The sequence below is a fragment of the Lathyrus oleraceus genome, chromosome 3 (assembly GCF_024323335.1).
Source record: "Lathyrus oleraceus cultivar Zhongwan6 chromosome 3, CAAS_Psat_ZW6_1.0, whole genome shotgun sequence".
NCBI classification, from domain to species: Eukaryota; Viridiplantae; Streptophyta; class Magnoliopsida; order Fabales; family Fabaceae; genus Lathyrus; species Lathyrus oleraceus.
The window spans coordinates 534,070,820-534,098,583 of record NC_066581.1 but is presented as its reverse complement, the minus strand read 5'-3'; the positions used below and the strand labels follow the sequence as shown (position 1 = coordinate 534,098,583).

General features: G+C 40.0%; 1 protein-coding gene across 1 annotated transcript; it reads right to left on the bottom strand.

Annotated features, from left to right (window-relative positions):
- Positions 1-26,008: 26,008 nt before the first annotated feature.
- LOC127132013 (uncharacterized) lies at positions 26,009-27,121 on the bottom strand. The gene is made up of 3 exons (XM_051060876.1): positions 26,959-27,121; positions 26,367-26,913; positions 26,009-26,258 (listed from the first exon to the last, which is right to left on the bottom strand). The coding sequence occupies exons 1-3, from the start codon at positions 27,119-27,121 to the stop codon at positions 26,009-26,011; spliced, it is 960 nt and encodes a 319-aa protein (XP_050916833.1).
- Positions 27,122-27,764: the final 643 nt, after the last annotated feature.

Genomic DNA, 27,764 nt, shown 5'->3' with positions numbered 1-27,764 from the left:
ATAAAAGTTTTGGATTAAGGGGAAGAAAAGTTGTATAGGATGCATATGAACACACACATGCAAAATGACAAGAATGTCATGATTCCCTTCCCTTGGATATAAACAATAACAAGGTTAAACATGCAATAAAATTAAGGCACAAAATATGCATAAATACAATGACAATCACAAGGTGAGTGAGGTATGGATGACACTATTGATCATGGTTTTTAGGCATTGAGATAAACATAAACAAGACATGACGAAGTTTCACATAACATCACAAGACACAACACATTGATGGTGAAGACATATTAATATTTGACATGGTAAAGGCATTCATTGGTACATGGTAAACACAACATGAATTAATTTAGGTCAAACATGTATCACATTATATGTCTTCACAAAATAAACATTAAACTTGAATCAAAGTTCATGATAAGACCAAGCTTAAGTGGAAATCTAATCACCTCCTAACAATTCATTCAAACATGTTTTCAAGGTGAATAAATTGATACTTTGTATGAAGATAATCAAGTTCAATCATGTTAAGGATAACAATCAACATTTAAAATAGTGTTCTTTAATTATACAAACTTTCAACATCAAGAACAAACAAGACATAAGTCAAAAGAGTCAATTAGGAGCCTTAAAAAAACACTTTAAAGCACATGTTTTCAATCCAATCAAAAGTGGTGAAATAAATAATGTTTTTGGTATTTTTTTGTGTCATCATAAAATAGACATTCTCATGAACACATGGCAAAAAGAATGAGTAAAAAATGTCAAGGGATCATGAAGTTATGGATATTTGAAGTTATGAAGAAAAATGAACATTTAACAAGTGAGAAAAAATAAACATTACACTGGCCAGGCTCGAACCCGCATCCTTGGGGTTCCATTCACTGTTTGGAAAAATAAAAACCAAAGTCTAGAGCGAGGGGGATTCAATCCCCAGACCTTTTGGTTACAAGTGACTTAGGGCGCACGCTTCTACCACTGAAGTGACTATACATCCGTTCATTATAACACAAGGAATTGTATATATTATAAAAACGCGTTTAATTTGACTTTTCCATGCCATGTCAGCATCTTCTTCAACCTCTCTCTCGTTTTCGTTTTTTTTCTTCCATTATTTTTCAAATCTTCCATGAATCATATATCTCTCATTTCTCAATCATTTTTCATGAAATGAAGATCAAAATTGCTTAGAAAAATATAAGGAACACAATGATACGATAGGTTTTAGATAATAGTCAAAGATGAAGATGCACGAAGGCCAAAACCAGAACTGAAAGTTTAGGTTTCATGTAACTTAAATTCACATAAACACCAAGATAAATGGCATGTGAGTTAATGATCAACCTTAACATAATAAATGTTACATATTTGCTTCAGAAATCACATGGAAATGATACATGTATAGTGAGTTTCGAAGTGCAAGAATATACCTATTGGAGCAAGATCCAATGCCTCTTCAATACCAGTTCCAGCTATTGTTTGATGCTTCTCCTAATTCTTATGAACTCACAGAAGGTGATTGGAACCCTTGGTTGGTAGAATGCATGGCAAGATGAGAGAAATGGAGGTTAAGGTCAAAAGTTTGCAAAAATGAAGTTTTGCTTGGTGAACTTGGTGTATGGATAGATGAGGCTTTATCCTCTAGCTATAGTGATCCTTGAGGATTAAAAAAGCTTTAGATATTATAAAATAATTGTGGCTTGTACTGGTTTGCTTGCTTGGTTGGTTCTTGCACAAAACACCAAGTGGGAAGCGTAGCAAAAGCATGTGGTGCATGAGGTGTTTTGTTGAGCTTTGTATGAATTGTAGGAGTTTACTTGAAGTTTAGAGTTGGTATGTCTCAGAATCAAAGTCATTTGGGAGTTCAATGGTACTTAATATTGGGTTAAAGCCACTTTACACAAATGGAAGTGTAACCTTTATGCCAAAAATGGAATGATTCGTAGTGTAATGGTTTGGTTGCTTGGATAATGGATCAAAAGTATGTGTGATCTTCTGATTAGAGTGAGATTTAGAAGCAAGATAGCCTGAAAAGTAAGATTATGTAGCTTTGGCTCAAGGTTGCATGATGAACTTGCCATGAAAATGACAAAAAAATCATATTCAGAGAGTCAACTTCATCTCTTCGAAACGCCTAGCTCAAATATGATAATTTCATGATCTTGGACTTTTTGGAAATTTAAGACCATCCTTTACAAATTTCATGTTGGGAGTTTTCCTTGAATCAATATGGATCATGATGAAAAATGATGATCAAATAAGTCACTTTTTGAAGGCAGATTTGGTTTTAAAAAATTCTAAGTGTTTCAATTTTATGGTACCAACTTCATGGCTTCATAACTTGAAATCATTGAATTTTTTGGAATCAATCATCAAGGACAAAGTTGAATTATGAAGTAAGACCTTTAATATGATCATTTGAGCAAAGAAAATGGTGGCTTGGATCACAATTTATGGCCTTGGAAAGTTGGGTACTTGAACATGTATTTTTTTCATAACTTTGAAAAATTTACAAAACCAAAATTTTCCCTTTTTGCAAGTAACCTCCAATTTCTTATTTTCTCTTGATCAAATGAATCCATCAACCATATTTTCATGATCCTTGAGTTGAGAAGTGCATGGTTGACCAAAAATGTGAAAAGTCAAACTTTGACTTTGCCTTAGTTGACTTTGTATCAGATCAATCCAATTCTTGCAATCTTTAATGAATGGGATATCTTGAGAACATTAGATGATGTGAATGGATCACTTATGATGTATTTAAATTCTTTGAACCATAGTTCAATCTTTGGGATTATGCCTTGGCTAAAAAGTTAATCAGTTGACTTTGGGTCAAAATCCTAGTTGAGGGTATCAGATGAACTCTGGCATTGATGAATTTGAGATGGAACGATTTGGAACTTGATTCTTGTTTATGGAAGTCACTTGATAACTTGGGAAGGATGAGGAGTTTGAAATGTTGAAACTCGTGCCAAGTCTTTAATGATCAATCTTTGACAGCTCTTGGTGTAAAACCCTAGCTTGAGACAAACAAAGTGGAATCTTTTTGTATTTTTAATAGGTTAGTAATGCAAAGATGCTAGGTGTCATGCAAATGATATAAATGATGGTGGCATCTTAGGGTTGAAAATTAGGGTATGACATAAGCCCCTATTTAAGTTTCTTCAATCTGGAGATATGAATATTGGAATTTTCATCTCGACGTGATTGGAGAGACTTAAATACAAACATGCACAATTTTTGGCCCTAAGAGGCCACCAAATGCTTATTGTATGATATGCATGCAAGACTAATGAGTTTTGAGAGGAACAATGTCACAGGGGAGTAATATTAGTTGAGAAAACACACAGGGATAAAGGAAGACCACTGTGGGGACAGACAAAAGGAAATTCCACTGAGAAAAAGATTACAACTTCAGTCGAGGAGAAGATTTTCAAATTCTAATGGATAAGGGCTTCCTGGGGAATAGATCATTCCAAAGTATCGTGACTTCAATTCAGGAAGGGGTGATGGCTCCAAGGGGATGAGATTATCAACCTACTAGGGAATGAGACTACCGAATACCAATCACGGGGCAACTTAAACAATAGGGTAGCTCAAGGAGGGAGGTATATTACCTACTACCAAACATGTGGTAGCCTAAGGAAAGGTAATCGTCTTCTTAGAAATATATTGGATCACAATAGGTTTCTTAAAGGTAGAGATGACCGTCTGTTCAAATAACGAGTCCAGATAAAAGTACGCTTCATTGAGGAAATATCTTCGCAACATGTTTCTCAAAGGTAGAGATGACCGTATGTTCAAATAACGAGTTCTGGATTTCGCAACAGGTTTCTCAAAGGTAGAGATAACCGCAAGTTAAAATAACGAGTTCTGGCTTTCGCAACAGGTTTCTCAAAGGTAGAGATGACCGTCTGTTCAAATAACGAGTCCAAATAAGCTTATATGATCAAAACATGATTCAACTTCTTCTTTAATTAAGTATTCCACTTAGAAAAGGAAAAATAAGCTTATCCATGATTCGGGTCATAAGCCAGCGAACAGGCATTGGTTTCTTCTTTAACCAAGTTTTTCTCTCAAAAAGGAACAATGAACAAGCTCCTAAAAAGGTGACCACTTGTTGGGGAAAGAGAAGTAATCATCTGGGATCTTCGAAGGATGCAAGTCAATTAATCTTATAAAAAATTGGAATTCTCAAATGAAGAGAAAATCACAGTAAGGATATTCAATAGACTTCCACCGTGATTTACTGGGGAAAGTACCACTGGTTGTGATTAAAACCTCACTGGTGATATAAGTTCTTGTAACGGAACACCTCTCTAGGGATATAAAGGCTTGTGATAAAAGAAAGGTGCTTGTAGTATTCTTCAACAAACTTCTCTGATGAAATTTTCTTGGGAGATGGCCATTTGTTGGAAAGAACATTTGATATGTCGATAACTTCATTAGGGATAAACAAACTTCTCAAAAAAGAGACTTCAATTTGTTATCCAAAATGGGCGTGAAGAAATAGAATAAGCTTCTTGGGAAAAGACAACTACTTATTGGGGATCAGAGATCATGAAACAGGCTTCTCAAATAAAGAGACAGCTACATGTTGGAAGTCTTCATCAAACTTCTCTAGAGAGAAAACCATTTGATGGAAGAAAACTTCTATGTTGATAATTCCTTCGAGATAGACAAACTTCTCAAAAGAGATAACCACTTATGTCCATTTGGGGAAAATGACATGTCTTCACTGGAGATAATGAAGATGCTTCTCCTAGGGAGAGAGTGAAAAATAAATTCACTCTTGATATAAATTTAATAGCCTAGAGAGATTCACCATTAATTACCAAATATTTGGCTCACTTCAGGAACAACTGGAGAGAAAACAATCAAGCAAGACTCTACCAATGGGGAATGAAGCTCAATTGGTATTTTATCCTATCCAAAGATGGAAAAGGACAACTAAAGCAACCATCTTCCACGAGGAATGAACTCGGTGGGGAATTAGAAAGGATATAAACTCTCCGCTTAAGGTTGACGACTCCTATGGGGAAGGAAACATAACACCCAAGGATGAACATAGTCACAGAAATTGAGGTAAATGTCATCAAGGAATGCAATATGAATGTGAATTTGGTTATTCATGATATATATGCATGCATGTGTATATGCGTGTATGCACATTATGTTTATGCTGACAAAAACAGACAAGCTGGGGACATAATATGTTTCATAGGTCAACATGAGCTTGGCTAGTATCATTAAGGTGGAAAACATCATTGGAGATGAGTTAAAGGTCATCAAAGGAGAAAAGTCTCGCCACGAGGTCCAATTCTCTCTAGGGAGAGGAAGATGCTTCGTCTGGGGTGAAATGTGAACCTTTGATGGAGTAAAAATCTTGTTGCAAGGTTCCAATTTCTCTGGAGAAAAAGAATTCACTTCGGAAATAAAAAGCATGTAGACTCTACCAAGGACGGGTGTAGATTGGTCAGGAAAACCTTCAAAATGATTCTTCCGGGGACATCATCAAAATTTGCATCTTCCACCGGGGATAATGAAGATTGTTGAAAAACCTTGACTGTTTATTTTAAAGCTTGATAGAAAATCCAGGCTCCGCACTTTGCTAGGGAACATTGAGTTCCAACATCCAACACTTCATAGCTTACTCACGTGCTTGGGGATTTAACTGTGGACGTTCTTTTTTGCATTCTCAAATCAAAAGAAAACAAAATTCTATTTTGAAAAAAGAAAAAATTTCAAATATTCGTTTCAAGAATCGTTATCAAAATAAAAATAATATTTTTGCGGAGCAGAAATAAAATAAGGATTTCCAATAAATGGATAAGTTTCGAATTTTATTGATAGAACGGTGACCCGCAAATGGCGTGATCCCATGGATATTTACAAAGTTAGAAAATGGTAATATGGGAAAAGGATACATAAAAATACAATGAAATTATTCTCCCTAACAAATTTGAATTCCAGATGTATTTGGGCTTCTAATAAGAGCCAGTTGAGAGCTTTGACAGGCAGACGTTGCTTCAAGTGATCCAATCTAATATGATGTAGTTACTTTCCATAATCCTTTGTTTTTGCCTAGATTTCCTTTTCAGGTTTTCAATCTACCAGGATAATCATTTTCTGTTTATGTCTCTAATTTTTGCCTGGACCTCCCTTTCGAGTTTTCAGTCCACCGAGACGCTCATTTTTGCCTAAGCCGCCTTTTCGGGTTTTCGACTTAGAGAGTTATTCTTTTATTTTTCTAGGTGAAGTATTTCTTGACCGCGTCTGTATTCACAGGACGTGGGAGCTCATCACCATCCATATTTGTAAGAATTAAGGCCCCACCGGAGAATGCTCTCTTGACAACATATAGGTCATCATAATTAGGAGTCCACTTGCCCCTAGAATCAGATATGAAAGATTGAATCTTTTTAAGCACAAGGCCACCTTCTCTGAATACACAAGGTCGAACCTTCTTGTCGAATGCTTACTTCATTCTCTGCTAATATAATTGACCATGGCATAAAGTTGTCATCCTCTTTTCTTTAATCAAATTCAGTTGGTCATACCTGCTTTGACACCATTCAGATTCCGATAACTTAGCTTCCATCAAGACACGCATTGACGGGATCTCTACTTCTATTGGGAGTACTGCTTCCATGCCATAGACAGGAGAAAAGGGGTTGCCCATGTTGAAGTGCGGACGGGCGTATGATATCCATGCAGAGAAAAAAGGAGTATCTCATGCCAGTCCTTATAAGCCACTACCATCTTCTGAATGATCTTCTTGATGTTCTTTTTGGTAGCTTCAACAATACCGTTCATCTTACATCTGTTGGGAGAGGAATTATGATGTTAAATCTTGAACTCTTCACACATTTCCTTCATTATTTTATTGTTCAGGTTTGAACCATTATCAGTGATGATTTTTCCTGGCATACCATAACGATAAATAAGTTAATTCTTGATAAATCTGACTACCACCTGCTTGGTCACATTGGTGTATGAGTCTGCTTCAACCCACTTTGTGAAATAATCAATAGCCACCAGAATGAAACAATGTCCGTTGGAAGCTTTGGGCTCAATCGTACCAATCATGTCGATGCCCCACATAGAGAAAGGCCATGGAGAGGAGAGAACATTGAGAAGAGTCGGAGGTACATGTATCTTGTTAGCATAAATCTGCCATTTGTGACACTTCTTCACATACTTGCAACAGTCAACTTCCATTGTCAGCCAATAGTAACTCGCTCTTAACATTTTTTTATCCATTACATGTCCGTTGGAATGAGTATCAAAAGAACCTTCGTGAACTTCTTGCATCAACAGGTCTGCTTTGTGTCTATCCATGCATATGAGCAGAACCATGTCAATGTTCCTCTTGTATAACACGTCTTCATTCAGAAAGAACTTACTAGCCAGTCTTCTCAAGGTCTTCTTATCTCTATTTTATGCCCCATGTGGGTACTCTTGACTCTGGAGATATAACTTGATGTCGTGGTACCATCGCTTGTCATTAGAGACTTCTTCCATTGCAAATACATGAGCGGGTCTATCAAGACGCATAACATCGATCTTAGGCATATCACTCCTTAATCTTGTTGAAGAAAGTAGATAACCTCCTTGCATAGTCTTTGTATGGGATTAGGTCGGGTTGACGAGTTTCCTATTCTCCTGTAATTTGATTGACAACTAGATTTGAGTCTCCATAAACATCGAGATTTTTTATTCTAAGATCAATGGATTCTTCTAGACCCATGATGCAGGCTTCATATTCCGCCATGTTGTTCGTGCACTTGAATGTTAATCTTGTAGTAAAAGGGATATGTGAGCCATGAGGAGTGATGATTACTGCCCCAATACCATTACCATAAACATTAACTGTTCCATCAAATATTAAACCCCAATGAGAACCTGGATCTGGCCTTTCATTTGGCAGTGGTTCATTGCAATCTTTGCCTTTTAAGTACATCACATCTTCATAATTTATAGACTCATAATCATCGATTGGCTGATGAGCTAAATGATTGGCCAAGACACTTCCTTTGATAGCTTTCAGGGTGTGATACTCAATGTCATATTCGGACAAGAGCATCTACTAATGATCAATTCTTCCGGTCAATGCAGGATTTTCAAATATATACTTAATCGGATCCATCTTGGATATTAGCCAAGTTGTGTGATTCATCGTATATTGACGGAGATGCTGGGCAACCTAAGTTAGAGCACAACAAGTTTTCTCTAGCATGGAATATCGGGACTGACAGTCAGTGAATTTCTTGCTCAAATAACAGATGGCATACTCTTTTCTTCCTGTTTCATCTTGTTGACCCAAGACACAACCCATAGATTCTTCTAGCATGGTCAGATACATAATCAATGGTCTTACCTCAACTGGCGGGAACAAGATATGAGGTTCTAGCAAAGACTCTTTGATACTGTCGTAGGCTTTTTGACAATCATCCGTCCAAACACAACCCTGATCCTTTCGACGGAGCTTAAAAATGGGAGTACAAGTAGCAGTCATATGAGATATGAACTCTAAAATATAGTTCAAACGTCTAAGGAATCCCCTCACCTGCTTTTCTGTTTGAGGTGCTGGCATTTCCTGAATGGCTTTAACCTTGTCGTGATCAACTTCAATTGGCTTTTGACTGATGATGAAGCCTAAGAGCTTTCCTGATTGAACCCCAAAGGTGCATTTGTTTGGGGTTTCAAGCGGAGTTTGTATTTTCTCAAACGCTGAAACAGTTTCGAAAGATACTCAACATGATCTTCCTCAATCTTTGATTTTGCTATCATATCATCTACATAGAATTCGATCTCTTTATGTATCATGTCATGAAAAAGAGTAGTCATAACTCGTTGATAGGTGGCACCAGCATTCTTCAAGCCGAAAGGCAATACTTTGTAGCAAAATATGCCCCAAGGTGTAATAAAAGCTATTTTCTCCATATCTTCGGGCACCATTTTAATTTGATTATAACCAGAAAGTCCATCCATGAAAGAGAAGACCTTGAACTTGGCGGTGCTGTCGACCAACATGTCAATGTGTGGTAGAGGAAAGTCTTCCTTAGGACTGGCTTTGTTTAGATCTCTATAGTCAACACACATGCGAACCTTCACGTCCTTCTTGAGAACTGGCACAATGTTGGCCAACCACTGCAGATACTCTGATGTGACAAGGAAACCTGCATCAATCTGCTTTTACACTTTCTCTTTGATTTTGATCGCCATGTCCGGACGAGTTCTTCTTAACTTTTGCTTGATCGGTGGGCACTCTGGCCTCAATGGTAAATGATGTTCCACATTATCAGTGTCCAACCCTGGCATGTCTTGGTATGACCAAGCAAAGACATCGGTGTATTTTCAGAGAAGCTCTATCATCCTCTCTTTGACCTCTGGCGCGAGTTGTGCTCCAACTCTGACTTCTTTTCTATCCTCTTCAGACCCCAAGTTGATTACTTCCACATGCTCTTTGAATAGGTGAATGGTCTTTTCTTCATTTTCGAGCAGTCTAGAGATTTTATCTAGAATGTCTTCCTCTTCCTCTTCTTCCGCTTCGTACACAGGGAATTCAAAGCTGCAAGAGGGCATATGGTCATTGGTTTTAATGGATATATCATGAATTAATCTGCACATGCGATTTTATGCTTGTTTTAGAAACAGATAAAAGTGTGAAGCTGTGTGCAGCTATCTGGAAGTGTTTATTTGTTTATTTTAGATTACCATTTTCCATAAAAAAATAGAAAAACAATAAAAACAACAATATGGAAACAAAATAACATTTTCATTGATTCAATTCTTGAAACACAAGCCCAAACATTGTCACTTTCGCCTTAGGCATAACGAAAGGATTTTTTTGAAAAGAAAAAAAACATCAAAATATTACTCTGAAATGTGAACAACAACATGAACATAAACAGAGATCCAATTTTGGCGAATCACTCTGCGGGCTATGACGTTGGCCGAAACATCTTTAGGACTGTCTTCCACAATGGCATTGGCTTCTACTGCTTCGTCTTCTAACCCGGGGATATATTCAAGTTCTCTATAATGAGGAAAATATAAAGGAACATATGCATCTTCTGCCTCAAGATCGTTTTCAGGATCGTCGCAGTAGGGTTCCCATGCTGAATCATCATCCTCAGTGATGACACTAACTACTGGCAAAGTGGGATTGATGAACCCTCCACTATGTAAAGTTTCTTTGATTGAATGAACATATATACTTCCTTATGCAATCTTCTTGGAAGTAGGAGAAAAGCGTAAACCCTCTCGGTGTTTGTTTTCTGGGAGATCCAAAATTGTTCCCAACCATCGGTTATACCATCCTTTACTAGCCGTTGTGCATCCTTGAATGAAGAGATGGATACTTCTCTCTTGACATATTTGTCAATAAAATATAGGGCTTGGAATTGAGTTCCAACAACTTCTTCAGGTTCAAGATAAGAGAAAGATGATAAGTGACTCACAACTAGTTTTTGCTCCCCACAGACTGTCACTAGCTTCCCGTTCTTCACAAGTTTAAGCTTCTGATGCAGAGTGGAAATGACTGCCCCAACTTCATGGATCCAAGGATGACCCAATAAACAACTATATGCAACTTCTATGTCCATCACCTGGAATGTTATCTGGAAAGTATGAGGTCCGATGGTCATAGGAAGGTTGAATTCTCCATTGAAGTAATTGTTCCACCATATTGTATTCACTTTTCCTGATGATCTTCAACACCTCATCGTCATCCCTTTTCGGATTCATGTTATCAGATTGGCCAACCGGTTAAAAGGGATTTCAACATGAGCATGATTTCCTGCTGCGACATCCTCAGTCCTTTTTGTAAATATACGCTCACTCCTTGTGACCCTGCTTACATCAACGACGTTAATAATGGAGGGTAGAGAAAGATCCTTTCCATTCTCACTCATTATAGCATTGTACTTATAAGGCACAACTTTATCTGATTAGTAGGGAGCTGGGCCTGGTAAGTTAATGACCAGAGAAGTCATAGAAGTCTTTCGATTGTCATAAGTAATCTGTATAGGCTCGAAGTCGTTGAACTGAGGAACTATGACGTTCACTTTGTTGTCACTATTGACCATATTGACCTGATTATAATCTCTGGCTTGGTAGGCTACAATGTAACCTTGGTCCAGTTGATCCTGGAGATGCGTTACAACAGTTAGGCATCCTTGAGAGTTCTTGAAACAAACCCTGCAAGAGGCATAGTTATGTGGAGGCACAAAACCATTCTTGTTATATCTGGCGTGTTTCTTTACTAAGTTCTCGCCTAAAACCCGTACATCATAGATCCGGAATCTGCCCGGGAAACCATATATCATGTTAATTGAGGCTGGACCATGTTGCGGTAGAGGATTAACTTGAACATTGGGGCTTATGTCCTTAAATGAAAGGATACGACTCTTGATGAGCATCTGAACATCTGACTTTAGACTAAAAACAATTTTCAATGCTATGTGTCATACCCCAAAATTTGCCCGTTAATAATACAAGGCATTTTTAAGGCACCCCAACTTATTTTTCAAGGCACTGATCCCAAAAGAACAAAGGCCCAGCACACAGATGGCCAAATCCAGAAAATGGCCCAAACTGGCCTGCTCGCTAGGCGAGCAAAACCTTCGCCTAGCGAACCCTTCGCTATGCTACTCGCCTAGCGAAGCTTGCGAATACCAGAAAATTCTGGGCTTCATTCTGAGCCCATTAGGTCACAACAAACCATTATAAATACCAGCATTTCAGTCAGAAAGAGGACAGACGAAGACGGACAGAAACCCTGGCATAGAAACCCTGGAGACTAACTCAGAGAATTCCGAGTAAAGAAACCCTGAAGGCCGCTCATCCGCACCGAAGTTACCTCCGCCCAACTCCATCCGATACCAAGAGTGGTCAGTCCCTTCAACATCGCAGTTCAGTTGCAAACAGGTTTGCGCATCACTACTGTTTTATGCTTTTAATCGGTAATCTCTACATACATAAGGCATCATGATTAAATTTTCGGATATGTAATTTGATTTCACATGTGAATTTAAGTATGCCTGAATATCCTGAATGTTTGTCCATGTTATTCCTGTAATTAAATGCCATAAAGTTCAGGGTTCCGGAGATCATGCTGCTATCAAACTCAGAACCCGTAGCCGCTCGCTAGCACATCGCTAAGCGAGCCTGTAGCGAGCACTCGCTAAGCCTTCGCTAGGCGAAGCAGGAGCGAACGGGACAGTGGTTGTTTTGTTTCTTTGCTGTTCTACCTTACGTTTATCTAATCAAGATTTATTATAATTCTGCATTATTTGGCCTGACTTTATGACTGTTGTGTTTATTTTGTGGTGCAATTTTCAGTTGTACTTTATCTCGATGTTCTAACCCGTGTGCTGAATTGTGTAAAGGCTTACATATTCCCGAGGAAACGGCCGGCTAGGTATTCCACTTTATGTGTGGGATACCCTTATGGAGATGGATTCTGAATTACTTAATTTTAATGTGGAGATTCATCCTAAATTACCTAGCTGATTTTAATGTATTGATTTCATCAATTTTAACGTGGACCTAATTACCTAATTGATTACGGGTATCTAATTGATTGTAAAATATTGCCTTTAAATAAGTGATCTTGGACCTCTCTTTGTTACCCTACGATTACGGTATTATGGTCATGTCCCGCGAATATGGGGATACACTTAGCAAAGACCCTTCGGTTAAATCATCATAGTCCCTCGAATGTTGCCTTTGTCCCTCGATGACCCTTCGGTGTAGCCTACGGTTAAATGATGATTGTCCCTTCGAATGCTAAGGTATCCTCACAACTGTTGCCTTCAATGACCAATCGATGACCCTACGATGACCCTTTTACATCCAAAGGACAAAACTACTTACTTCTCAATAGTAAGGACAGTTTTACCCTCATAAGGATAGGAAATGCCCGTAAAGACCTTGGATAGGTATAACTCTTAATTGCTTATTCATAACTTAAAATACTTTTCACACCTCACACCTTTCAAAACATCTTTTAGAAAATCACCACTTGGCATACATTCGTACTAGGATCATTGCCGAGTTATATTTTTCTAAACGACTTTCAAAACTAAACGAGATAACCACTTTGTATACATTCATGCAAGAATCATTACAAAGTTAAATTCTCCTTTTCAAAACATTTCCTACACATTTCTCAAACACTTTTTCAAACTAGAAAAACATAAATGATTAAGCAATTAAGAGCCCATGGATAACCATGGATACAAAGGGTGCTAACACCTTCCCTTTGTATAATGTACCTCCCGAACCTAAAAATCTAAATTAAGGTCTTTCCTGTTCTTTTCCACCTTTCCTTATGGGATAAAAGAAAAGTCGGTGGCGACTCTTGCTAACCGCGACATTTGCTTTCCAAAGCAAAACACAAAAAGGCAGTTCACCGTATGGAACTCATGCAAGCCTTAAAACCTAGGAATGATTGTTGTGTGACTTACTTGTGCTTGTTATTTACATAACATCATAACATCATAACATCATAACATCATGACATTGTGCTAACCATTTCAAGGACTTAGGGATTTAGCTTTGCTCCGTTAAACAGGTTATGGCTTCCAGGAAGACCATCCGGATCAATTTTGTAGTCATCTCTCCTCTTCTCAAGGATTTAGTGTCAGAACTTCCCGATCATGCTCAGTTCATCAAAAAACATGGTTCTATCCTCAATTTGGTTACCACTGGTTTCAAAGAAGATATGATGAGAGTTCTATTCCAGTTCTTCGATCCTAAACATCATTGCTTCACCTTCCCAGATTATCAGTTGGTACCCACATTAGAAGAATTTTCCAGGCTGCTGGGGATACCTATTCTTGACCAAACACCTTTCAGTGGTTTAGAAAAGATTCCGAAGTCTGAGGAAGTTGCCGCAGCTTTACACGTGACAAAGTCAGACATTGAAACCAATTGGGTAACAAGGAGTGGAATGAAAGGTTTACTTGCCAAATTTCTGATAAGTAAGGCCCGAGAATTCCTATAAGTTATGAATGTCCATGCTTTTGAAGATGTTCTAGCATTGCTAATCTATGGTTTGGTGTTATTCCCTAATCCAGACCAATTCATAGACATGAATGCTATTAAGATATTTCTCACTCATAACCCTGTGCCTACCTTGCTTGGAGACATCTTGCATTCCCTTCACACTCGTACTATGAAAAGGCAAGGGACTCTCATGTGCTGCGTACCTTTGTTGTCTAGGTGGTTTATTTCGCACCTCCCTCAATCAGTCTTGAAGAATGATCAAAATTTGAAATGGTCTCAAAGGATAATGTCGCTCTCCCATTCAGACATCCGCTGGTGTCCTCATCTCAAAGAAAATGTTATCATCATTGACCGTTGTGGAGAATTCTCTAACGTACCATTCCTGGGGATAAGAGGGGGTATTACTTATAACCCAGCTTTAGCCCTACGTCAGTTTGGGTATGCTCGAAGAGATGGTCCACATGAAGTAATTATTCAAGGCATTGTGTTTGACTATGACAACGATTCTCAAAGTCTCCGTCAAAGGTTTGTACGAGCTTGGGGCATGGTGAAAAGAAGCACTTTAGGACAGAAAAACTCTATTCCTATGGAGCCTTATCTCAGATGGGTACGCGCAAGAGCTCGTGAACTTGTCATGCCATATCTTGCAGTCGGGCCATTGATTGTTGAACCAGGAGTTGAAGGGGATGTTTCTCAGATCATTCCTTATCCAGATATGCCTACCGATGTTGAGGAATTGAAGAGATCCTGGACCCAGTTGAGAGAGGAAAGGGATACTTTCGAAGCTCAGTTCAATGCAGAAAAGAAGAAAGTACTAGAGCTCACCAGCCAACTTAATGAGGAGCGAAGACTCAATGCGTATCTTCGCCCAAAAAGAAGCCGCCCCTGGGAGACTTAAGCTTTCATTGTATTTTTATTATTATTTTTTTGTAATGAACATTGATTAAGAAATTAGTAATAAAAGTTCCTCTCTTTTTGGTAGTTTACGCAAAGTTAAATCCCAAAAGTCCTTGAAAACATTTCATACATTGCATAACATAACATAACATTGCATAACAGGTGTTCTAAAGGACTATATTCTCACGGTCTTCCTCGTAAACAGAAACATGGCCCTCGAACAAACTGTCAAGGATCTCCAGGCTCAGAACGCTCAATTCCAGGAGATGATCTTGAGCTTATCCAAGGGGCAAGAGGAACTGAAGGCTCTCTTGCTCGAGCAGAAGAAAGACAAGAAACCTGTAAGTTACATCAACCCGGGAAGAAGGCTTAAAGGACAGACCGCAGGAATCAAGATCAGAATGCCGAAGGATCAAGAAGAGGAAACAGAGAATGATTCAGAAGAGGAGAATGTTGATCTCTTCAACCCTGAGGACGACGATGAAGATCACGAGAATGAACAGTACTCTCCAAAAGATGGCAAGTACAAGTTGCTAGAAGAACGTATGCTAGCTATGGAAGGCCAGAAGGCGCCCGGTCTGGATTTTAAAAGCTTGGGTCTGGTTTCCGACGTAGTCATTCCCCGCAAATTCAAGATCCCCACTTTCACTAAGTACGATGGTGCATCTTGTCCTCAGATGCATCTGAGAGCTTATGTGAGAAAGATTCAGCCGTATACCACTGATAGGAAGCTATGGATCCATTTCTTCCAAGAGAGTCTGTCTGGCACACAGTTAGAGTGGTACTATCAGCTCAAGAGCTCTAACATCCGCACCTGGACTGATTTAGCAACAACTTTCTATAAACAGTACCAGTATAATTCTGAACTAGCACCTACTCGGCTACAGTTGCAGAATATGACTATGGGATCTAAAGAAAGTTTCAAAGAATATGCTCAAAAATGGAGAGATTTGGCTGGCAGAGTCAAACCCCCTATGACGGATCGGGAATTAGTAGACATGTTCATGGGTACGCTGACTGGCCCATTCTACAGCCATCTACTGGGAAGTTCTTCATCGGGTTTCACTGAACTTATATTGACAGGTGAACGGGTGGAGAGCGGCATTCGAAGTGGAAAGATACAGGCGACTACCTCTGCAAGCACCAAAAGGTCCTATCAGGGGAGGAACGAATCAAATGCTGTGTACAATCAAAGGGGTCGTAGCAAGAAGAATCGTGACCATACCATTGGAGCAGTTACGATTGCAGCACCGCCATCTCAAAACTTCTAGCACAGACAAGACAGGCCAAGAAGACAGTTTACCAAGATCAATATGACTTTAGCACAGGCACTGCAGGGTATGCTAAAAGCAAATTTGATTACCCTCAAAGATCCTCCTACGAATCCCAACACCACTTCCCCTCGTTATAATCCCAATGCCAGGTGCGCGTATCACTCCGATAGCCCCGGGCATGATACAAACGATTGTTGGTCGTTGAAGAATAAAATCCAGGATATGATCGACGCTGGGGAAATTGAATTTGAGCCTCCGGAGATTCCTAATGTCATCACTGCACCTATGCCTAATCATGACAAGGCTGTTAATGCTGTGGATGACTACTCTCATATTTCTAATGTAGCTGACTTAGCATCTCCTCTCCTGGCCATCAAGAAGAAGTTGTTGCAAGCTGGTTTATTTCCAAGTTGTGCGGAAAATTGCGATCTCTGTATACTCCGACCCAATGATTGCCTGAAATTGAGGAATGGTATTCAACGGCTGATAGATGATCGTACAATTCTCTTTGAAAGGATTCCTAAGGGGGAAGACAATGTTGAAGAAATATCTGTGATTGCAAGGTCCAAAGTTCCGGTGAAGATTACTGCTCCCAGAGTACCTGTGAAGATTACTGCTGAGCCCAAGGTAGCTCCCCTAATCATTACTGCACCTGGCCCAGTACCGTATTCCTCAAGCAAAGCCATTCCGTGGAATTATGGAGGTGATGTTTACATCCATGGCGTAAAACAAGTTGGTAATTCTGCTAATCCTAATGACATTGTTGGGACTAGTAAAGTTACTCGAAGTGGAAGGATCTTCTCTCTAGAAATCTCACCTCCCGCCCCTGAAACTCGAGGAAAGGAACCAGCAGTCAACCCTTCTCAGTCAGAGACACCGGTCGAAGTTACTACTGAGGATGTTGCCAAACAAGAAATGGAAGAAGTGCTGAAGATCATCCGCAAGAGTGATTTTGATGTGGTAGAACAGTTGGGCCATACCCCGTCTAAGATCTCGATGTTATCCCTGTTGTTATCTTCTGAATCTCATGCCCATGCCTTGATAAAATTCTTGAAGACTGCTCATGTACCTCAGGAGACCTCCGTCGATCAGTTCGAAAACTATGTTGCTAACCTGACTGTTGACAATGGCCTAGGTTTTTCCAATGCTGACCTGACACCAGCAGGGAAGAATCACAATAAGGCTCTGCATATCTCCATTGAGTGTAAGGGGATCACCTTGTCTCATGTGTTGATCGATAATGCTCTTCTTTGAACGTGCTGCCCAAAGCTGTGCTCGATAAACTTGACTGTAAAGGCATTGAACTGAAACCTAGTGACGCTGTGGTACGTGCTTACGATGGTGCGAAGAGTGTTGTCCATGGTGAAGTGGTTCTCCCTATCAAGATAGGACCTCAGGTTTTCAACACTATCTTTCACGTAATGAACATTCGTCCGGCCTATTCCTGCTTGCTGGGGTGCCCTTGGATTCATGGGGCAAGTGCTGTAGCTTCGTCTCTCCACCAAAAGCTGAGGTATCCAATAGAGGGTAAGATTGTCACTGTGTGTGGAGAAGAAGAGTATATGGTCAGTAGTGTGCATACCTTCAGATACGTCGAGATGGATGGTGAATTCTTTGAGACTCCCTCTCAGTCATTTGAAGTAGTTCCTCCGACCAGTCCTGTCCTTAAGCCGACTCCCCGTGTGCCCAAGGTTGTTCGTGCTCCTCCTGCTATGATTTCTCTGAAAGATGCTCAAGCCGTGGTTGAAGATGGTGGTCGTACTGGCTGGGGTCAACTGATCGATGTACCGTATAAGTCTGATAAATTTGGCCTAGGGTTTAGCTCTAAGAAGGTAGTCAAGAATCAGATTAATGCTGTAGAAGATGCTGACAGCGATTGCGACCTGGATAGCTGGATTTACCCAACAATTGGTGACAGACTCAATAATTGGAAGGCTGAAGACACTATCCCGATTTCCTTTAGTCAGGAGTAATTGTTATTGTCTATTTTAGTGTTGCAAATTTTTTAATTTTAATGTTTACAATTGAACTTCTTAAAGCATTGTGTCTAGGCCCGGGGCACAATAGCTAGTTTGTTAAGGGTTTGTCATTTCATAAGCATATTCACATTCAATAAATCAATGGACTTTTTGCATTCAAATATTGCGCTCTTTATCTTTCTTGTCATCTTCCAAACAAGCTATGTTTTCTTACACACACTCACGTAACAAATTGCAGATCCGTACCCACTCTGGATCCTGTTGATAATAGTCCTACTACTGTTCATTATGACTTCGAAAATCCGATCTACCAAGCCGAGGATGGAAGTGAGGAAGAGTGTGAAGTCCCTGGTGAACTTGCCAAACTGTTACTGCAAGAGGAAAAGACCATACAGCCGCATGAGGAATCAATCGAAATTGTAAATATGGGTACTGAAGTAGACAGGAAAGAAGTCAAAGTAGGAGCAGGCTTGGAAAACAGTGTCAAAGAAAGATTGATCCAGATGTTACATGACTATGTAGAGATTTTTGCTTGGTCTTATGAAGACATGCCAGGGCTGGATACTGATATAGTAGTGCATCGGCTGCCGATGAAGGAAGATTGTCGTCCTGTTAAGCAGAAGGTTCGGCGCATGCGCCCGGAAATGTCTGATAAAATCAAAGCCGAAGTTATGAAACAATTTAACGCCGGTTTCCTAGTCGTTACTTCTTATCCTCAATGGGTTGCTAATGTGGTACCGGTACCGAAGAAGGATGGTAAGGTGCGAATGTGTGTAGATTACAGAGATTTGAATAAGGCGAGTCCCAAGGATGACTTTCCACTTCCGCATATTGATGTTCTGGTAGATAACACCGCTCAACACAAGGTATTCTCATTCATGGACGGCTTCTCAGGTTATAATCAGATTAAGATGGAGCCTGAGGACATGGAGAAAACTACGTTTGTGACGCAATGGGGCACTTTCTGTTACAAAGTAATGCCATTCAGTTTAAAGAATGCGGGGGCAACGTACCAGCGTGCTATGGTGGTCTTGTTCCATGATATGATCCATCATGAGATAGAAGTATATGTGGATGACATGATAGCCAGATCTCATACTGAAGAAGAACATCTCGATCATTTATACAAACTGTTTGAGAGGTTGAAGAAGTACAAGTTGAGATTGAATCCAAACAAATGCACCTTTGGAGTAAGATCCGGTAAACTCTTGGGCTTTATTGTCAGTGATAAAGGAATTGAGGTTGACCCGGCTAAGGTGAGAGCTATTCAAGAAATGCCAGTTCCCCGTACAGATAAAGAAGTCAGAGGTTTCTTGGGACGCTTGAATTACATTGCCCGATTTATCTCCCATTTGACCGCTACCTGCAAACCCATCTTCAAACTACTGAAGAAAAATCAAGAGATGGTATGGAATGATGAATGTCAAGAAGCTTTTGATAAAATCAAGAAGTATCTCCAGGAACCTCCCATTCTGATACCACCAGTTGAAGGAAGACCTCTAATCATGTATTTGACCGTGTTAGAAAGTTCAATGGGGTGCGTGTTGGGGCAACATGACGAGTCTGGTCGAAAAGAGAATGCCATATACTACCTTAGCAAAAAGTTTACCAACTGTGAAACAAGATACTCACTGCTCGAGAAAACTTGCTGTGCTTTGGCCTGGGCTGCTCGTCGACTAAGACAGTATATGTTGAATCATACCACTTTATTGATTTCTAAGATGGATCCTATCAAATATATATTTGAGAAACCCGCTCTCTCCGGAAGGATAGCAAGATGGCAGATGATTTTAACAGAGTATGATATCCAGTATACTACCCAGAAAGCAATCAAAGGAAGCGTGCTAGCTAATCATTTGGCTCATCAAGCGGTGGACGATTACCAATCTATGAATTTTGAGTTCCCAGATGAGGATGTCATGCTTGTTACTGATTATGAAGAACCTGGACCGGATGAAGGACCCGAATTGGGATCCCGATGGACTATGGTTTTTGATGGAGCTTCTAATGCATTGGGCAATGGTGTTGGTGTTATAATCATTTCCCCCAAGGGTTGCCATACTCCTTTCACTGCTAGACTATGCTTTGATTGTACCAATAACATGGCTGAGTATGAAGCCTGTATTTTGGGACTCAGAGCTGCTATAGACCTAAGAATCAAGTTTTTAAGCGTATACGGAGACTCAGCCTTAGTAATCAGTCAGATCAAAGGAGAATGGGATACTAAACACCCGAATCTCATCCCTTATCGAGAGCGGGTATTGACGTTAATCCCATACTTTGAAGAGATTACATTTGAACATATTCCACGGGAAGAGAATCAGTTGGCGGACGCATTGGCTACCATGTCATCTATGTTCAGAGTCAGATGGGACAATGAAGCTCCCAGGATTACCATTGAACGATTAGATGAACCAGCATATTGTTATGAACTTAATACTGAGGGAGTAGAGGAGAAACCTTGGTTCCACGAAGTGAAAAGATATTTAGAAACTCAGGAATACCCTGAAGGGGCATCCATCAATGACAGAAAATTCCTGAGGAAGTTCTCCGCTAAATTCTTTTTGAGTAATGGAGTATTATACAAACGTAATCATGATTCGACCTTGCTTCGCTGTGTGGATAAACAGGAAGCAGAAAAGATTATGGAAGACATGCACGACGGTATTTTTGGGACTCATTCTAGTGGACATACGATGGCCAAGAAGATTCTGAGATCAGGTTATTATTGGTCTACCATGGAAGTTGATTGCCACCATCACTCCAGAACATGTCACAAGTGCCAGATCTATGCGGATAAAGTACATGTGCCTCCTGCTCCATTAAATGTGTTGACAGCCCCTTGGCCCTTTGCAATGTGGGACATTGATATGATTGGAGAGATTAAACCTACTGCTTCTAACGGACATCGTTTCATTCTTGTTGCTATTGATTACTTTACAAAGTGGGTAGAGGCAGCCTCATTTGCTTCTGTCACCAAGAATGTGGTGGCACGGTTCATCAAGAATAATCTTATTTGCCGATATGGCGTCCCTGAAAGAGTTATCACTGACAATGGCACTAATTTGAACAACAAGATGATTACTGAACTCTGCACGCAGTTCAAGATAAAACACCATAACTCTTCTCCATACCGGCCAAAGATGAATGGCGCTGTGGAAGCTGCTAATAAGAATATTAAGAAGATTATACAAAAAATGACAGTAACGTACAAAGACTGGCATGAGATGTTACCATTTGCTCTTCATGGTTATCGCACTTCAGTACGCACTTCGACAGGGGCAACTCCTTTCTCTTTAGTCTACGGAATGGAAGTCGTCTTACCGGTGGAAGTTCAGATTCCCTCTCTAAGGATCATGAAAGAGGCGGGTTTAGACGAGGATGAATGGATTCAAACTCGACTCGATCAGATAAATTTGATTGATGAGAAGAGACTTGCGGCTGTTTGTCATGGGCAGATATATCAGAAGCGCATGACCCAGGCATTTAACAAAAGGGTCAAGAGACAGGTGTATCGAATTGGCAACTTGGTGATCAAGCGTATCATTCTACCACAAGGTGATTCCAGAGGCAAATGGACTCCCACATACGAAGGGCCATTTGTAGTTAAGAAGGTATTCTCCGGTGGAGCCATGATACTTGCTACGATGGATGGCGAAGACTTCCCACATCCCGTGAACGCAGACATAGTTAAAAAATACTACGCATAAAAGAGACCCGCTAGGTCGACGTATCTAGGCAAAAGTAAGGGCATCCCGACGAACCAAAGGGTTCGGGAAAAAATTAGGGATAAACATATAAAATGTACACCCGGCGAGTCGAAAACCCGAAAAGGCGGCTTGGGCAAAAAAGGGTATCCCGGTGGACTGAAAACCTGAAAAGGCGGTCCAGGAAAAAATTAGGGATTAAAGCGTATGACTATGTCCCGTTCTCTGTCAGCTTCACCCAAGTTCCAAGGACTAAACAAGCTAATCACTTCTATCCGACAGTAGGAGATGAGACGCTTGAAGACATAATGACAGTAGTAGGATTAAAATTAATAGGACTTTTTTCTGCATAGCTTTTTCTTTGCTTTCTTGACAATTTCCTCTTACTAGGATTTCTGTCTCCTTGTACACAAATTGCCTGTTTATAGGCCCTCTTTCAAAATCAATACAATTTTATTTCGAAAAAATGCTGTTGTTTTAATTCCTCTGTTTTTGTTTGCGTAAATGTCCATTGATTTAGTTCGAATTAATATATGCATTTGAATATGATTGATGTTTACCAAGAATACATGCATGAAATAGCAATAGCAATTACCAAAAGACTTCAGGATCGGTGGGAACGTCTAACCATGCTTTCCAACAAGTCCGGTTACAAATCCTTTCCCCAGCAAAAACCAGCTATTTCCCAGAATTGGTCGGTATCACCAGACAGACTGGTCATCTCTTCTATCCCCAGCCAGGCTCTGTTAGATATTTCCACCATCAGACAGAAATCAAATCCCCCCAGCTAAGAAAAGGTCATCAATACAAGTATCTTCAACCAGAATATTGGGATTTATTTTCCCCTGGAAGAACTTTTCAGACGCATAATTCATTCATTACATCATTTCACAGCATACGCATGCATACATTGTTCGCATTTATTTCCAGAAGCATAAAACATCTCATGCATCATGACATAGCATTAAGCTAACTCTATTTTTCAGGTTAACTATCCTCCTGATACAGTCAAAATAAAGATCCATTCAGACGGACATCTTTATCGATTACAGATACATCTTTCAGATATACTCCATGTCAACATTCATCCTGACATTCTCCTAATGATGGCATCTCTAAGCCCATCCCAGACATTTATTGCAAATACAACATATACAAAAATTGTCAGACATAGCCTAACATACGGTTCACTCTGATTTGGCCTAACGTACGGTTCATTCGGATTCAGCCTAACGTATGGTTCCTCCAACTGTTCCAAAACGGTCTAGCGTACGACCCATTTGGATGTTCAGCCCCTCAGATACGATCTAGCGTATGATCTATTCTGATCTTTATTCCTCAGATACTACCCAGCGTACGGTACATTCTGAAACGCGGTCTAGCATACGACTACCCTTTCATCCTCAGATGCGGTCTGACAGACAACTCATTCTGCAACTCAGATACGATCTGGCGTACGATCCATTCTGATCTTTCGTCCCCAGTGGAGACACCCTGAAGTCATCCGCCTAATGAACAACTCACTCTGGTATTCAGATACGGTCTAGCGTATGATCCATTCTGATCCCTTATCCCCAACAGCGTATAACACACTCTGACTCCCCAGCGAAGTCGACAACATAATGGAGGACTCACTATACGGTCTAGCGTATGACCCAGTATGACACCCCTGCCTTCAGATATCGTCTAATGTACGACGCACTCTGAAGCTCTCATCATCAAACTTCCTGGATGGCATCTTTAAGCCCACCTCTCGATTGACAAGTGCAAATTTTTGGGGCATTCTAGTGTTCAATTATCTTCCACCTCCAGACCACGAACGGCATACTTGCCATCCTAACTCTCTCGGTTCAAGAATATTGAACAGGGGCAGCTGTCATACCCCAAAATTTGCCCGTTAATATTACAAGGCATTTTTAAGGCACCCCAACTTATTTTTCAAGGCACTGATCCCAAAAGAACAAAGGCCCAGCACACAGATGGCCAAATCCAGAAAATGACCCAAACTGGCCTGCTCGCTAGGCGAGCAAAACCTTCGCCTAGCGAACCCTTCGCTATGCTACTCGCCTAGCGAAGCTTGCGAATACCAGAAAATTCTGGGCTTCATTCTGAGCCAATTAGGTCACAACAAACCATTATAAATACCAGCATTTCAGTCAGAAAGAGGACAAACGAAGACAGACAGAAACCCTGGCATAGAAACCCTGGAGACTAACTCAGAGAATTCCGAGTAAAGAAACCCTGAAGGCCGCTCATCCGCACCGAAGTTACCTCCGCCCAACTCCATCCGATACCAAGAGTGGTCAGTCCCTTCAACATCGCAGTTCAGTTGCAAACATGTTTGTGCATCACTACTGTTTTATGCTTTTAATCGGTAATCTCTACATACATAAGGCATCATGATTAAATTTTCGGATATGTAATTTGATTTCATATGTGAATTTAAGTATGCCTGAATATCCTGAATGTTTGTCCATGTTATTCCTGTAATTAAATGCCATAAAGTTCAGGGTTCCGGAGATCATGCTGCTATCAAACTCAGAACCCGTAGCCGCTCGCTAGCACATCGCTAAGCGAGCCTGTAGCGAGCACTCGCTAAGCCTTCGCTAGGCGAAGCAGGAGCGAACGGGACAGTGGTTGTTTTGTTTCTTTGCTGTTCTACCTTACGTTTATCTAATCAAGATTTATTATAATTCTGCATTATTTGGCCTGACTTTATGACTGTTGTGTTTATTTTGTGGTGCAATTTTCAGTTGTACTTTATCTCGATGTTCTAACCCGTGTGCTGAATTGTGTAAAGGCTTACATATTCCCGAGGAAACGGCCGGCTAGGTATTCCACTTTATGTGTGGGATACCCTTATGGAGATGGATTCTGAATTACTTAATTTTAATGTGGAGATTCATCCTAAATTACCTAGCTGATTTTAATGTATTGATTTCATCAATTTTAACGTGGACCTAATTACCTAATTGATTACGGCTATCTAATTGATTGTAAAATATTGCCTTTAAATAAGTGATCTTGGACCTCTCTTTGTTACCCTACGATTACGGTATTATGGTCATGTCCCGCGAATATGGGGATACACTTAGCAAAGACCCTTCGGTTAAATCATCATAGTCCCTCGAATGTTGCCTTTGTCCCTCGATGACCCTTCGGTGTAGCCTACGGTTAAATGATGATTGTCCCTTCGAATGCTAAGGTATCCTCACAACTGTTGCCTTCAATGACCAATCGATGACCCTTTTACATCCAAAGGACAAAACTACTTACTTCTCAATAGTAAGGACAGTTTTACCCTCATAAGGATAGGAAATGCCCGTAAAGACCTTGGATAGGTATAACTCTTAATTGCTTATTCATAACTTAAAATACTTTTCACACCTCACACCTTTCAAAACATCTTTTAGAAAATCACCACTTGGCATACATTCGTACTAGGATCATTGCCGAGTTATATTTTTCTAAACGACTTTCAAAACTAAACGAGATAACCACTTTGTATACATTCATGCAAGAATCATTACAAAGTTAAATTCTCCTTTTCAAAACATTTCCTACACATTTCTCAAACACTTTTTCAAACTAGAAAAACATAAATGATTAAGCAATTAAGAGCCCATGGATAACCATGGATACAAAGGGTGCTAACACCTTCCCTTTGTATAATGTACCTCCCGAACCTAAAAATCTAAATTAAGGTCTTTCTTGTTCTTTTCCACCTTTCCTTATGGGATAAAAGAAAAGTCGGTGGCGACTCTTGCTAACCGCGACATTTGCTTTCCAAAGCAAAACACAAAAAGGCAGTTCACCGTATGACACTATGTCCTGGTGCCCCTTGATGGTAAGCACACAATTGATCTGCCTTGTACCAATAGGGAAGGTCCTTTGGCACGGGTGGTGGAGACCTTGTTTGGACATGATTTTTAGCTAGCAGTGCAAGAAACAATTTTGCATAGGACATTGGGATAAGATCAAGCTGTGGCCTTTTTTGAATATGATTTTCATTGTTGAATTGAGAGCGAGAATGTTATGGAAGCTATTGGTGTTGTTGATTTGATGGTTGTTGTTGAACATGTTGTTGTTGCTGATGCTGTTGAGGATACTATTGTTGATGTTGATGCGAGAACTATTGCTGATAAATTGGTGCTACCATTTGTGCATTAATGATTAGTGAAACTGATGCAACATGTTGATACTTTCTTCTTTGTCTGCCATATGAAACGACACTAACATCCGATTCTTTCTTCTTTGAGAAATTATTGGCGAATTTCTTAACATGACTAGAAGCGCCGACTTCCTTAGTCAAACGTCCCTCTTGGACTGCTTCCTCAAGTCGCATGCCCATGTTTACCATCTCGGTGAAATCACTGGGTGCGCTGGCGATCATGAGGTCATAGTAGAATGAACTCAGAGTTTTCAAAAAGATTTTAGTCATCTCTTTCTCTTCAAGTGGAGGGAAAATTTGTGCAGCAATTTCACGCCACCTTTTAGCATATTCCTTGAAACTCTCTTTGTCTTTCTTAGACATGGCACATAGTTGATCTTTGTCTGGAGCCATATCTATATTATATTTGTATTGACAAATAAAAGCTTCACCAAGTTCGTTGAAAGTACGGATCTTCGCGTTGTCCAAGCCCATGTACCACTTAAGAGCGGCACTGGTTAAACTGTCTTGAAAGTAGTTGATCAGAAGCTGATGGTTGTCAGTCTGAGTGGACATATTCCTAGCATACATCACCAAATGACTTTGAGGACATGATTTTCCTTTGTATTTCTCGAAGTCTGGTACTTTGAATTTGGGCGGAATTTGAACATTAGGAACCAAGCAGAGTTCGAAAGCGGTCTTGCCAAAAAGATCCTTACCTCGAAGAGAGTTGATTTCCCTTTTCATTTCTAAGAACTGATCTTGAAATCCTTCTAACCTTTCATTTACTCCTACAACTTTGCTTGGAGCAGCGTGATAAATGTTTTCTTTATTATAAGGAATCGTATGCACCACAAGAGGAGGTACAAACATCACAACAGTCACTACTGGAGATTTAAAGTTTTAAGGATGGTATCCAGTTAGCATATAACCGTGAGGAATTCCCCAAGGGAAACCGGGTGGCATGTGATATTGTTGATCATTGACGGGTGCCACTGGAATGAGCATCGAGACATTCTCAGAGATTATTGTTCGTTGCAATGGATCTTGAGAATTATTCGATGACTGATTCTGAGCAGCCACCAAAGTCTCCATCGTAGCAGTAAGCCTTTCCAAACTGTCTTTCAAGGTGATTACTTCCTCCCTGATCTCTTGATTTTCTTGTTCAAGCTGACTCATCCTTCTCCGACGACTGGCTCGTGTATTGTATTGGTGATTCGGTTTGACTATTGGAGGGAGAACACACGTGTAAGTTTCTTGAAATGCAGGAACTTATGCTTGAATGATGCATGATATGCGGATGCAAAAGATGAGTTTTAATTTTTAAGAAACTCAATAATTTATTACAAATATTATAGAGACAAAATTTGGTATAAGCTGAACAAAAACCTCTTTTTATTAAACAATTGAGGGATTACAAAGGATGAAATACAATTTCAACGATCCTAAACAATACACGAGGAAAATAGGTAAGTTTATGATTCATAAGGAATCTCATATGTAGAAGGTCTTGTTGCTGGCTGGTGTTTCCTCTTCTGCCTCTTTAGTTGAGCGTTCTCGATCATAAGCTTGTCGATGATTCCCTTCCAAGCACCTGAGGTGGGAGGTATGTTGGAGTACTCATGAAATGTCTGGACTTTAGAGAGAAGTAAACCTTCTTGTTCCTCCTATTTCTTCATAGTTTGCTGTTCCAGAATCTCAATCAGATCATCCTTTTCCTTTAGCTGTTGCTCCATCT

Bases quoted from the DNA above. Each gene is read 5' to 3' on its own strand.
- LOC127132013 (XM_051060876.1), bottom strand. From the start codon at position 27,121: ATGGAGACTTTGGTGGCTGCTCAGAATCAGTCATCGAATAATTCTCAA. The intron at 26,914-26,958 runs GTTATATGCTAA...TTAAATCTCCAG, and splicing joins CCCTTGGGGAATTCCTCACG to TAGTGACTGTTGTGATGTTT. The intron at 26,259-26,366 runs GTGGCGTGAAAT...CATGATCGCCAG, and splicing joins TTCAAGGAATATGCTAAAAG to CGCACCCAGTGATTTCACCG.